General features: G+C 37.8%; 1 protein-coding gene across 1 annotated transcript; it reads right to left on the reverse strand.

The window, feature by feature from the left end:
* Nucleotides 1-2,113: 2,113 nt before the first annotated feature.
* Nucleotides 2,114-2,920, reverse strand: LOC129507171 (intraflagellar transport protein 22 homolog). Its single transcript, XM_055321447.1, has one exon. The coding sequence runs from the start codon at nucleotides 2,902-2,904 to the stop codon at nucleotides 2,311-2,313; it is 594 nt and encodes a 197-aa protein (XP_055177422.1). The 5' UTR covers nucleotides 2,905-2,920; the 3' UTR covers nucleotides 2,114-2,310.
* Nucleotides 2,921-15,169: the final 12,249 nt, after the last annotated feature.

Genomic DNA, 15,169 nt, shown 5'->3' on the forward strand with positions numbered 1-15,169 from the left:
ATTTGTTTAATGGCTTGATTGGGTATATATTTCAGGGTTTAAAAATCAGAAATTTGGAAAAAAAAAGTGTACTCTCTTTCAGCATCCATTGCTGCAGATGAGAGATTTGATGTTACTTTGATTCTTTCTCCAACTATGGAAGCTTTAATAATTTTTTCTTTGTTCTAGGACTTCTGAGATTCCCTAAGTTGTCTCAAGGTGCAGATTCACCCCACCTCCCACCACTGATTTTGGTAGCCATTTGAATCAATTTGAAACGATTTTTTTTTCCCAGTTCAAGGGTACTTTCTCTTAGCTTGGTCTTGGTAGTTAGCCATATCTATTCTATTATCCAGTCCAATTACTAATTTTTTTGATAACATGTTTGCCTTTCTGAAGTTTTCTTTTTTCTGTTTACTTCCTTTCCCTGGAGGCCTATTTTTGTCTTTGAAAGAAACAGTTTTGTTCTACCTGAAGATACTAGTATCATTTCAAAGTTTTCTTCTTTGATCCATTCTAACTTCTTTGAGGTCAAATATTACTTTTTCCATTTTGGATTTTATTTTTTTGTGTGTGCTTAGCTTTCCTTAAATATCCTAGGATATTTAGCTATTGGTTCGTTTTTATGAATGAATCTAACATACCTTTTGTGAGACCATACCATTTCCCTTGGTCCCCTTTAAATTTCAGTTGCTGCTCTGGTGGACAGGTCCCTCACATTGCCAATAATCTACCCCAATTTCCTGCCACATCTCTCTACAGTTCTGCCTTAGTGGTTTCAAAAACTGCTGGCGCTCACATAGTCCATGCCAGGACCACATGGAAATATGGATTGGATAATGCTTCTAAGCCACCCCTACCTTCTGTAGGAGTAGAGATTAGTGGATAAATGCATTAGTCATATGTTCTTCAAAGACACAATTCTTTGTCACATGGTTCCTTATATGTTCCTCACAGTACTGATCCTTACTTACCTCTAACATCAATCCTCAAGTTATACATTCTTTATTGAATTTCTTCATTCCTGATTCATTCTTGCTATCTTCACACCTGTTTCCTGAAATCACCTCCCAAACAAACTAACTGCGCTCATGGTTCTTGCCTTAAGTTAGACTTGGTGGGGACCCAAACAAAGATGAGGTAATTAGTATACCTAGGATGCTAGGCTTTTCTTTGGAGCTGTGTAAATAACCTCTTCCTTGGATGGGAGGACTGAGTGAGATCTGTGTTTGCTATGAGGTGTTTTAACAAGCAGCTTCCCTAAAGGGTGCTAGATAGAAAATGCAATCTGGCTGGTCTAGCATAGTAGCTCACATGAAGAGCCCTTTACACTGGAGGTAGGGCACATTGGTGCTTTTGACTGTGGAAGGAGTTATTTTACCTTTTTCCTTCTCCTGATTGTACTGTCTGAAGAGTAAGTCCAGAGTAGTCTTTGTCTTGCCCTGCTCCTCTCACAAGCTCTAGTAGTCATGCCTACTTTCGTTAGAGGAAAATTTACCCTGGCATTGTAAACTACTGTTTGCTGTGTGGACTCTTTAAACATGGGTTAGGAGGTTGTAAGGAAAACTATGTATAGCTTTTCCAGCCAAGCAGCTAACTTATTACCATGATGATTAACCCAGAGTGTATGCCCACTTTGGTATAAGTTGATTGTATCTGAAGCTTCTCTGAGGCTCCATTTCGAATGCTATCCTTTACTTGTCATGCTTTAGGTTGTGAATTTTTCTCTTTTACATCTGTCCTGTCAACACCTTTTATTTGTTTTCTGTCCCCTAGAACTTCCTCCATTTTTTTCTGGTCCATTATTGGCATCCTTTCCTGTTTTCCAGCAATATTATATATATATATATATATATATATATATATATATATATATTTTTTTTTTTTAATTCAAATAGACCATGCAATGGGTACACATGCATGTTTTGGGTCTATCATCTTTTTTTTTTTTTTTTTTGTAGCACAAGTCAATATTTGTTGAGTGAACCAAGGAATGAAAATCACATTCAAACCAATACACATGAATTAAACTGCTGTATCATTTGGTTCTGACAGTTACAATTCCACAATTTTTATCACTTGGCATATATGAAGAGGAAAGAAAAACAGCTCAGTTTTCCAGCTTGTGGAGAGGTTTGAGGCAAAGGAATCAGAATTCAATAATAGGATTTTCTCAACTGAACTTAGGACAGAGGACAAATGGTATGAGTCAACTCCCTGGCTGACTGGTACCTTAGAGCAGATAAGGAAAATCTCTTCTACGGCCACAGAGAGAAGAAAATATCAGTAGCTGGGTAAGATTCCAGGTCTGCCCTGGGAAAACAGCAGACCTTATTTGTGAGGTGAAAGAATCAGTATGAAGGCTGCTTCGGTGATAATTGACATCTCCTCCCGGTCTCTGCTTTCAGACACTGAGTTGATTATGCTTTTTAAATACTTTATGAACTCCAACCTGATGTCTTCAGGGTCATCCTCAAGATTCGAGTGCACCAGCTTCAGCTTGTTCAAGGGGGTTGGCAAAGATGGGTTTCCTTTATCACTTCCAGAGCCTGGTTTGTGGTGTGCAGTCAACAGACACTGAGTGTCCTGTAAAAACTGCTGCTGGAAGAAGCAGGAATACCACATCTCGATCTCCTTCAGGTGGCTTGGGATGTCAGCATTGAAGACGATCACTACTCCGTGTGAGTCCTTCATCAGAGCCGGCCAGCAAGACTCGAACTTTGGATCACCGCCACAATCCCATAGCTCAAATTCGCACCCCATGCCTTTGGTGTTGCTGGTAATGTGTGGGTTCTCAAATTCCAGGATCCTCACTCCTTGGGTTGGGTTGTATTCGGTGATGTCAGAAGATTCTGTCAGGAAGTTGGCCAAAACGGTTTTTCCACTCTCGCAGGGCCCCACGAAGAGGATCTTGGCCTTCAGCATCGCGGTCGGACGACCGCAGGCCTGGGTCTATCATCTTTAAGAATTCATTATATTTTAGATGATGAAATTGCAACTGACCTGTGACTTTCCTGGTCCAACAGACATAGAGCACCAGAATCTAAACTTAAACTCATTTCTTCTTATTCCAAGTCTTGTGCTGTGTTGTATCATCATTTTACTCAGAGCCATGAGGGCAGTTGAGGAAACCCTCACATGGAAAGGTAGCCATATTTTGAAAGAATCCATATAGAACCAAAGGGCACTCATAGAATAGAAATCACAGGGATAACAGAACAAGATCTTTGATATCAGAGGTCTCAGACTAATATTTAGGTTGCTCCCTATTCTTTATTTACAGAGAATGGGCTGCATGTATCTGGCCTTCTGGGCAGCTGAAATTCAGGAAATTTGGGTTGTATTAGTTGACTAAGATAACACTATGGTACTGGTAGAGAATTATGAAATCAGGAATACTTTACTATCTTCTGACTAAAATTGACTATGAACATTTGTGCAAATCATTCTGTCTCTGAGTCACCTTTAATGTCCTTATCTATAACATGAGGATAGAATCAATGAATTTTAACTTTCTCTGGTTCAAAATCTAAGCAGAGGGAGGCAAATGGTAGCTTACTTAATTGACAAGATTACTGATAAAAAGCTTTAAGGCTATGATCCTTATAAGTCTTGACATTTGGATATGCATCTTGGCCCAATGTACCAGCTGCAATAATTGTTATGGGTTATGCTGAGACCCAGGCTGGATTCCAATTAAGGTTTGATTTTCATCAGTGATAACAGTAGGATTAGTGGGAAGGGCAGATGCACACACAGACAGTCCTGAGATAGACGGTTTCAATGATTCCTAGACAGATGCTTTAGTTTAAGGGCATTGGCATTTTTACTGAGTAGAGATCTGTCTATTCTATCAGTAGCCTAGTCACTTTTCTTATACCCTCTATCTATATTTCTCCATGGTCATGACTTCCAAAGGGAAGATGTTACTGTAATATTCCTAACTAGAACAACTTGAGCCCCAAGGGTATGGCCTTTATTACTTACTGAGGACTCCAATCTAGAGTGTTCTGGGGGAAACTTTGAGTTATTAAATACCACTTGTTGATTGGCTTAGCTCTAACTTCTGTATCAAATTTCCTGCACAGAACATCTGCTTCCATTAATCTGGTGACTCCTCAGATATCCTGTTCTGAAGAATTTAATGCTGGCTGTATGTTTAAAGGGGAGAGCTATGGATCTTGTTTTGAACCATATCCATACCTAGTATCCTGTTTCATTTTGTTAAAGCAATTCAACTACTTTGTCTCTTCTTGGCTTCATCCTCAGGAGGCTGGACATAAACTATCTATTTTGGGTTCTTCTGAGATGGAAGAGTTTCCAGAACCATTATGGAATAGCATCATGTATGCACTTACCTGGGGGCCTCGCACAACTTTTTGAGACACCTTCAATTCCATTTGTGCCTGTGTTTGTCTTAGTCACAAGCCACACAGCCAGCATACCTAGCCCTTGTTTCACTCATTTCTGGCTTCTGTCCAGTTCCATTGGTTCTCATGCAGGGCCTCATACCTGCCCATGTTCACCAGAGGAATCCTCACTTTTGCAGACTCTTCAATGCACTCAGATAATGGATATCTCCTGTGTGCCAGAAATTGGTAAAACCAAGCAAGACCATGGCTCTCTAAAGCCATACTTAAAAGAGCCTTATCTGCATGTCTCTTCAGTCCCATTTGGTTCTCAAGCAGAGGCTTCCGTAAGAGAAAGAAACTGTCACTGCCTTTCATGAATCATTAAGAAAGGAAAGTAGAAGAGTTGAAAGATTGGCAGTAACAATGAGAGTAGGCTATTACAAGCAGGTCAAGAGTCTTCTTTTTTTAAGTTTCATATCCCCAGCTGCTGTTCAAATAATCAAAAAGGGGTCCTCCCTGAACCTGATTTAATTCTTAGGAGGAATGAAAAGACATTTAAAGGGCAAGCCAACTTCATAAAATGACATTAAAAGGTTTTAAAATAGTATTTTGCTTCTAAGGGGTGTTTGTAAATGTCAGAGGTAATGTATTGATTATGGTCCTGGAAGTTCTTGCTTTGAGATGCCTAGCTGCCTTTGGCTTAACTAATGCTATTGAATCGTGCTCATGGTATGAATTATCTCGGCCGCCTTATTTTGTTTGCCTAAACTTTCCCAATCCACTGGGCTTTATCCACAAATGAACAAAAGGTGTCATCAGATCTGTGTTTGTAATCCTTGTCATGTTTAACTTCTCATGTAAATTGCATAGAGATAAAATGTTGAGAATGGCTGTAGAAGTTAATTGCTTTACAGGTCTCTGAGACTGTCTTATAGACTCCTGTAAAATGTTGCAAGTTGGTTGCTTCATCCGAGGCTATTACTGTGAATGCCTAAATAAATAAGAAAGCCATCTTGAAAGGGTACATATAATCCCATTTAAATCAAGATGGGGGCATACCTCCCCCATATTTCTTGGGCTCAGGCTTCCCTGGTGAAAATATATCTAATATTTTTATTTGCTGATATTAACCAGTTGTTAGTGGTAGCCAAGAATATTGTGGAGAAAGTTGATATCATCATCACCAACACAATCTGGGCAAGTCCCTTAATTTTTCTGAGCTCATGTCCCCAATTTGAAAACAATAGAGATCATATTAATTGCTCTGACTGCAAGGTCATAACTGAAGTTTCAAGGAAATGAGAATAGTACACATGAGTTCTCTGACTTACAGTTTACCAGGTCCTTACAATACTTGATGAGGCTAAAATTGGTCACTTCCCTTCTGAATTTTAGGACCATTCAGAATCTAGACGTTGGTTGTGTTCATGGAATTTAACCCAGGCAGGCAGAAGGGATGGCATCTAATTCATGTGCGTCCACTTAGACCAGCACGTGCCAGCTGTCCCTGTAGCTGTGGCCTTCACCCTCTTCCAAGACTGTCTTTGGCTAAACATCAAAGACTGCCTAATTCATCAACAGAGCAAAACTGTTAGTTAAGTAATAGTTACGGCTTTGGTTTATTATCTTAAGAGTTTTATAGTGTATTAAGATCTTGTTCTTTTTAGCGGGAAGGAGATAGATGCCTATTTTTTATTAAAGAAGTGATAACATGCTCATAGTAAACAAATTATTGTAGTAATGATGTGAGTAATGTGAAAATTAAAATCCTTTCTGTGAGTCCCATCTTGTTCTCTGTGGGAAACCACTGTAAATGCATTCTTGTATATCCCTCCAGAAACTGTCTATTGTAACAGAAATGAGCAATATTCACACTCTTCTTCACCTTAACTTCCCCCCCTTAAAATATGTACCGATGGTCCCTGACTTACGATGGTTCAATTTAATGATTCTTTGATTTTATGATGGTGTGAAAGCAATTATGTGGTTAGTAGAAACCACATTGTGAATTCTGAATTTTTATCCCTTTCTAGGATAGCAATATGTATGATTGTCTCTGCTGATGCAGGCCAGTGGAAGCCATATGATCATATTATCACGAGGGTAAACAATACGTAGTCTGAAAACCATCATGTACTTAAACAACCATTCTATCACCTGTACACACTATTCAGTAAGTTACATGAGATATTCAACACTTTATTATGAAATAGGTTTTATGTTAGATAATTTTGCCCAACTGTAGACAGGATCCCTTTATGTGGAAATTGTATATTCACTGTAGGTGAATGTAAGTGTTCTGGGCACATTTAAGGTAGAATAGGCTAAGCTCTGATGTTTGGGAGGTTAGGTGTAGTAAATGCATTTTTGACCTAACAATATTTTTAAGTTATAATGGGTTTATCAGGAAGTAACCTCACTGTAAGTCAAGGAAGATCTGTATATCATGTTTGTATGTGCATGTGTGTGTATATATACATATATACCATTGTATGTATATACATATATAGATATATAGATCTGCTTCATATTTTGATGTCTATATATCACATGGATAAGGCATAATTTGTTTAATAACTTTTCTATTAATGTACATGAAGTTTTTAAAGGCTTTGTTTTTGTTTGTTACTAAAATATCCTTAAACATACAATTTACATAATTTTGTAAGTTAGGTAAAAAATATACTTCCTTTTGATGCTAATTTTTTATTTAGAAATGTTCAAAGGTACAACAAAGTTCAACGAAAAGCATCATGAATCCCCAGATTTTCTTTATCTAGAGTTACTAGTGGTAAACACTTCACCACTTTTGCTTTCTCTTTCTCAAATGAAGATCATTTGAGATTCATACATCATGATGTGTCACCCTCAAATACTTCACCATGTATCTCTAAAGGACTAAGCTACTCCTCTATGTAACCCATACCATTGACATGCCCAAGAGATTTAAAACAAACTTACCAATATTATATTACCTAGTATATAGCTCATATTCAAATTTTATCAATTTTTTCAAAAATGATTTTATAGATATTATTATGACTGATCCAGGCAAATGTCACCCACTGCATTTGGCATGTTTCTTCATCTAGTCTTTTTTGAGATTTCATGTTGCTGCTGTTGTGATATTAACTTGTTTGAAATGTTTGGGTCAGTTATTTCATAGAATCTTCCAGTCTGAATTTGTCTCCTCCATGATTAGATTCAGGTTAAACTTCTGTTTTTGTGTAGCTGATATTGTGTACTTCTCATTGCATCCCATTGGGAGGCATTGGAATTTCAGTTTGTTGGACTACTGGTGATGCTCAGAGGATCACTTGGTTAAGAATGTTCCCCCAGATCCACAGTACTTGATGCTTGAACAACACAAGTTTGTACTGCACGGGTCTACTTATATGTGTATATATTTTATAGTGCAGTCTTATAAATGTATTTTCTGGAGGACCAGGCTTCATGTAGGGAGCCTGACATGGGACTCGATCCAGGGTCTCCAGGATCAGGCCCTGGGCTGAAGGCAGCACTAAACCACTGAGCTACCCGGGCTGCCCATCTTATGATTTTCTTAATAGCATTTTCTTTTGTCTAGTTAATTTTATTATAAGAATACAAAAAATATGCTAATTTTATTGATAAGGCTTCTGGTCCACAGTAGGCTACTAGTAGTTAAGTGTTACCTGTAAGTTTTCACCTCTGTGGAGGTCAGCACCCCTTACTTCTGTGATGTTCAGGAGTCACTATAGTTTTTATCCTTTGTAATGGGTAATTTGAGATTCTTTGAAACTGTATGCCTATCTTATTCCTCAAAAATTTTTACCCACTTGTTTTGTTTTCTGTCGATGATCACTGCCTGAATTAATAATCACATTCTGGCATCAAAATGGTGACTTTATAATTCTGTTCTTCTTTGGCACTATTCAAGGATCCTTTTAATTTTGTCTCCCCAATGTGTTATAATGCATCGCTATGTTCAAATTATACTGAGGTTGCCCGTGGAAGCATTGCTGTTGCCTCCTTTTTCCCCCGTGCTTTCTAGTATGAGATGTTTTAGGATTATCGCGCACTTTCCTTGTCCTGTACCTGAAGTCATTTGCTTCCCCAAGGAAGCCTGGATCCCTTTACATGTGAATTGTTTTTAGGAGCCAGGATTGGGGTCTTAGGTATAGTATCTTTGTTTCTAAGCCCAGGAGTCAGTAAACTATGGCCAATGGGCCATGTCCCACTTGTGGCCTATTTTTGTATAGCTTCTGAGTAGAGAATGATTTTAAAGTTTTTAAAGAGTTGCAAAACCAAACCAAACCAAACGAAAAACAAAACAAAAACAAACACACAAAGAAATACTTTTTAAAAAAGATTATATGAAAGAGATCCCATACTGTTTTTAAACCCTAAAGTATTTACTATATGCCTCTTTATAGAAAAAAAAAAAGAAAAAGTTTTTCAATTCCTGTTCTAGGCTTTATCAGTATATACAGCTAGGAAAAATAATTTGTGGATAATATCAAACTTATATTAATATCTCAAATTCAATTCCAGTATCACAAATCTTTCCTCACTTTCCCCTATTACACATTGGTAACTCCTTTCTCCAATGAGAAACAGGTTTCCAATAAAAATAATATATTACTTATTTGCTCGTTCTTATTATGCATACCAAGTGGCTTCAGAAATACTCTATCAATACCACTATTAAACAAATCTACTAATTCAAGTTCAAGATTTCTTTGTGTGGTGTTTTTGTTGTTTTTAGAATATATACAACTAGGACTGTATAGGCAAGGTACTATGTTCAGAAGTTATTCAATTAATTCTTTGTCTCTATGTGCTTATTTGATCAATGTGATGTGTACTAAGTTCATTGGTTTCTGTTTGTATTTGATTTTAGGGTATTTCTTTTTCATCTTTTTTTTAAAGATTTTATTTATTTATTTATTCATGAGAGAGAGAGAGAGAGAGAGAGAGAGAGAGAGAGAGAGAGAGAGAGAGGCAGAGACACAGGCAGAGGGAGAAGCAGGCTCCACACAGGGAGCCCGATATGGGACTCAATCCCGGGTCTCCAGGATCATGCCCTGGACCAAAGGTGGCGCTAAACCGCTGAGCCACCTGGGCTGCCCTCTTTTCATCTTTTATAAATTTTATTTATAAAAATTAAAATATACAGCACACAAAATTTAGAGTAGTCACATAGCTAGACCCATTTTTCCAACCCTATTCCCATACGCCCCATAGGTACCGTGTTTCATCATCAAATTTCTGTTTATCCTTCTTGTATTTACTTTTGTAAAAATGAGAATACATACACATACATGCATATATACAAATACACAAAAATATGATCATATATATTTTTTATGAAAATAATTCATATAAATATAAAATCACCTATATACTTTAGAATATACATATTTCTGAGGTCATTTTTCTTACACAAAATGTAGCAAAGTACATATACTCTGTTATACCTCAATTTTTTTACTTAAAAATAGACTGTCAGTACAAGTCCATATCACTGTATAAAGATCTTTTTCATTCATATGGATAGCAAAGTTCTCTACGGTGTGGGTACACCATTGTTTATTTGAAATTCAATCATTCTGGTTTTTTGGTAGGGTTTTTGTTTTGTTTTTAGTTTTGCATTTCCAATATTTCACTATTGCCATAAATAATCTTGCATCTATTATTTCTTATTTTAGAGATGAAATTTCAAGGTTAAATTTCCAAAAGTGGGATAAAGGTAAAAGAGTAGATAATAAATATGTAGTTTTGGCAAAGATTTCCAATTTCTCTTCTGTGAGTTTTCATTTCATTTTGTTTTGTTTTAACTGTGTGAAGATGTCTGTGATGGATTGGAAGAATTTTCCTTTTCCCTTCAAGGTCTTTCCTTTTTCCTTCAAGGTATTTCTAACTGGACTAAGAATCAAATCGACATGAGATGGATTAACAAGAGAAAATTAAATTTAATTTCATATATGCAGGGAATCCACACAGACATGGAAATTCCAAAGACAGTCAGGCAAAATGAAGTATATTCGCCATTCTGAACTAATGAGAAAGGAGTAGGGTCCTGGGACTACAAAGAGAAGAAATGTAATTTATAGGAAGATAAAAAAGGGTAAATGTTTAATGAACAAATGTTTGCTGGGTCACTCAGAAACAATGGGACATAGAGGAATTTGATCAAATAGCCCTTGCTAGGTTCTTTCTGGTCTACTCTAGCTAGTTCATAGGGTAATGTGGTTATCGATGGTAATGTCTCTCTTCCTGGAGCAGGTCCTCTATCTAAAATTTTTTTAGGCAGCTGTGGGCGAGGTAAAGAGCTGGATACTTGAAAGAACCCATGTATTTAACAATAGGAGAAAAGGAGAAAGAAATGGTGTTATATTCCTATAATATAGTATGTAAATAAATGAATTATGTAGACATAATGTTGAATGCAATAAAGCAAAACAGAGAATATACACTGTATGATTGCATGTGTATGAAGTTCACAAACAGAACAAATCCATGGAGAGAAGTCAGGACAGTGGCTGGCTTTAAGGAGGCTGAGTGGTCATGATGGGAGTGAGTCTAAGAGAAGGCTTTGGGTTGCCTCTAATATTCTATTCTTGGGCTGACTGGCTGATATTTATAACTGGTAGAAGTGTTTACAATTTGCAAGTATTTACTCTTATGATTTGTGCATATTTCTGTGTATATGTGATAGCACAAAAATAAAGCTTGAGAAATCTAAAAGAGCTCTGAAAGATTGGTAGAAGTTGCTGAGTCTTAAAGAATTCTTATTCCTACACTGGAAAAAAATGCACAGGGGGCTAAATGGAAGGAGGCCTGTTGTTAACTAGGGACATTCTGGACCCAAATTTATGTGAAAACAGCCAAAGGCTGTCAGCTCATTTTTATCACAGGCAGGCAGGCCATTTGTGTATAGTTCTTGAATAATCATCACATTTCCTTGTTTTACAAATGTGCAGCCGTCACTCCAACAGGGAAGGTGATGACAGCAGTCACTTTTGTTGTTACTGTAGTGGTTTTATTGTAGGCATTCTAAAATTAGAGGTAAATAACTTGCTGGAGCTTGGGGTTTATTGAATTTTCCCACTTTACTTATTTTAAGCAATAACATTACCGTGGGTATTGAGCACTTCCTAATTTTCCGTGCAAATGCCCCTAGCATATCAGCACTGGAATGTTTTTTTACTACCTGCAAAGAAAGAACATCAGCTTGGAGTCTGACAATTATGGGTTCAAACTCCACATCTTTAATTTTGTCACATGATTTTTGGTCATAATAACATTTTGGTTAATGGTTTCTTTGCTAATATCTGGATAAAACTATCTCTTTCCAAGGCTGGTATGAGTTTAAAAATAATTTTATAGTTTAACATTCATGGTCATGACCCCATCTATATCTTAGAAGTGACGGTGTGATTTGGGAGAGCAAAAAGGTGACAGAATTTTTTTAATCTTTTAAAGACAAGCTGTCAATTTCTGGATGTCTTTGGGTGTGTGCCTTTCATCACCCCCATTATATTTATTATATAAATGAAGATGTATTCTTAAGGCCTGAGGTAGCATCATTTTACATTTAGTGAACATTTAGGAAGGTTAATCAACATATTTATGGTATTTTACTCATCTAAGCTCAAATCCGCTAATAACTTGTGAGCACCAATTTACCAATTTTATGATTATTATGCAATTATTATTTGGTCATTTTATTTAACCCATATGCCTGTACTGACCAGGCCCTGTATTGGCACTTTTTTTTTTTAAGTAGACTCTACGCTCAAGATGTGCCTTGAGCACAAACTTGTGCCTCTGAGATCATGCTCTACTAACTGAGCCAGCCAGGTGCCCCTGTTTTGGGCACTTTGATTTGTGTTATTTCATTTAGATTTTTACCGGCAGCTTCAGAACTTCATCAGCAGTTTTAAAGTGAAAAAATTATAGCAATAAATGAAAGATTAGTGATCATTTTGAGAATGATCAAGATAGCCTTCAAGTTCCCCTCAGCTTGGCTAAGCTTCGCATAGATTTCTGTCTAACTATGACTAACGGAACTAAAAGAGTGCACTGGTTGGTATAGAGGCTGCTTTTAGGTGAACATGCTTGAACAATGGAATAGAGAAAGGGTCACAGTGACCGCCTGGCTGAAGACAGGTCCATTGAGCCACCCACCTCAAAATATCCATAGACTCTACCTTACCAATAGGCTACTTAGAAGTAGGCACAATTCCCAAAAAATGGAAGATTCTATACATGACCTTACCTCCTCATCTTCCCCCTTTAAAAATGGCCACCACCCACTGCCTTGTTGCAGTCTCTCCTCTGCTGTCCTGACCCCAACCCTTCCTTGTGGTGGGTTTATTCAATAAACTTCTGACTCCTTTGTTCTGCCTCAGTGAATACTTTTACTGCCAGTGCCACCAGCTTCTACATGATAGTTGCCCCATATTTGGGGGCTCTCATCCAATCAAGAGATATCCCATTTATGAACCACAGTTGGGGAGCATCAAATTGAACACAACCCCAGAAATAGTATTGAAAGAAAATAACTTTTTATTACTTTTTCAAGTAAGGAGGCAAATGTCTCCTGGTGGTAATAGTACAGGAAATCTCTTTATTCAGTGTGCTAGGGGTGGGAGCAGGCAGGTTGCACGAGCACTTTGGTTCAGTTGCACATGTTCAACATGTCAGCATGCTAGTGCATACATTGTATGTTAAAAAAAATGGCAGAAAACTGTCCATAAGAGGAGATCTTAGTATTATAATGAGCCAGAGGTAACTTCAGAACAACTCACAGGGCTTCTATGCAGATTCTCAGCTCCATTCCAGCTCAAAATAGCTCACCTAGGGGCCAGGAATGCCCAGTACAGGGCTATCAGGTAAAACATCTAGTTGGGCATCTCTCTGGCTAGAACTGCTGGTTCTGCAGAGCAAAGCATTCCTTTGGGGCTTTTTCTCTTCCCCCTTCCTCACTTCTGCTGAGAGCTTTCAACCCATTTGGAGAGTAGCTTCCCTGGTGCATCCTAGCTAATAATACAGGCCCTTTTCCTCCCATTCGTTAGAGTATGTCTGGTCCTTTGAAATGTAAGTCTTCTCCAAGTCTCTTGATAAGCACCTATTAGCAAACACAGATGGCCTACTCTTGCCTTGACCAACCTCCCTCCTAAGGTCCTCCAAGAGGACCTGCTGGCTCAGCCTATGCTCAAAAACTTCCCTGCTTCTTGTTTTAGCAAGTTGAGTTCAATGTCTCTCCCCTACTGCAATTATCTTGACCCTTATTAGTCTTGAATAAGGACTCCTTTGCCTGTTTAATTCCCTTTGGTGTCATTTTTCTTTGACACGACTAAAAGAGTTGAGTACTTTTACATGTATGTATTTATTGAACACTTGGACACTCCATTATTTGTGAAATGTCTAAGACTTTTTCCAATTTTTTATTGTAATTGTTATGGGGTCTCCCTGTTGGGTGGGAGCTAGTGTCATAGGCAATGAAAGAATTCAGCCAAGGCAGAACAAAATAGAATGAAGTTTACTGAATACGCTGCAGAGGAGCAGCAGGTAGGACAGCAAAGGAGAGGCTGTCTGCTGTGGGGTTGAGGGGCCATAGTTAGAGAGTGGAGTGAAGAGGTATGATAACTATCAAATTTTCCCTTTTTTGGTGACTGTGACTGGTTGTAAGTATAGCCCTCTGATTGGTTAGAATCTCTGGTTATTTTGAGGTGGGTGACTTAAAGAGCCTGTTTGCATTCATCTCAGTGGTGTGGGCCCTTTGGCCTTGATCAAGTTTCCATTGCTCAGGTGTGTTGCCTAAAAGTGGCCTCCTCAGTTTTTACCTTTGTGTCATGATTTGTAGTTACTATTCTACCTAGGTTTGTAGCTCATGGTATTTGTATTTTCCTCATTGTATAAGTCAGGTGACTGTGTATGTGGTCTGGTTCTGCACTCCATTTTGTTCTTTTCAGCTTACTGCTTAACAATATGTCAATACCTTTCAATCTCAAGTTTTGGAACTTTATAATAAGACCTGATGTCTGCTAGTGTAAGTGTTCTAAATTTGTCCCTCCACTCCAAGGTTGTCTTGGTGTTTTTGGTCTTTTGGATTTCCATACAAATTTTAGAATCAGTATATAAATTTATGCACACCCACATATATGCTGGGATTCCATGGAATGTATAGGTCAATTTAGTGTTTTCTTTAAAGATTTTATTTATTTATTCATGAGAGACACAAAGAGAGAGAGAGACAGAGAGAGACAGAGAGAGGCAGAGACACAGGTAGAGGGAGAAGAAGGATCCATGCAGGGAGCCCGACGTGGGACTCGATCCCAGGTCCCCAGGATCAGGCACTGGGCTGAAGGCAGCACTAAACTGCTGAGCCACCCGGGCTGCCCCAATTTAGTGTTTTTATATTTTTAAATATTTTACCTATTATCCATGATCATGGCATAGCCCTCTATTAAAAAATGTTTAATTTATTGTAAAAGTTCTTCTAATTATTTATATGGAAATGTTGAAAGCACTTTGTAGATTGAATTGCAGGTATTTAATTTTTTTCAATGTTTAGAACATTTTATTAAAGTAAAAAATTGTTAGAATTGGGATCCCTGGGTGGCGCAGCGGTTTGGCGCCTGCCTTTGGCCCAGGGCGCGATCCTGGAGACCCGGGATCGAATCCCATATCAGGCTCCCGGTGCATGGAGCCTGCTTCTCCCTCTGCCTGTGTCTCTGCCTCTCTCTCTCTCTGTGTGACTATCATAAAAATAAAAAAATAAAATAAAAAAAAATTGTTAGAATTAAGTGAAATAAAAAAAAACATAGCAAATATTTACAAAAAACATT

Source organism: Nyctereutes procyonoides, unplaced genomic scaffold (genome assembly GCF_905146905.1).
Source record: "Nyctereutes procyonoides isolate TBG_1078 unplaced genomic scaffold, NYPRO_anot_genome, whole genome shotgun sequence".
Lineage (NCBI taxonomy): Eukaryota > Metazoa > Chordata > Mammalia > Carnivora > Canidae > Nyctereutes > Nyctereutes procyonoides.

What these genes read in the sequence shown, in the direction of transcription:
- LOC129507171 (XM_055321447.1), bottom strand. Translation starts at nt 2,904, where the DNA reads ATGCTGAAGGCCAAGATCCTCTTCGTGGGGCCCTGCGAGAGTGGAAAA.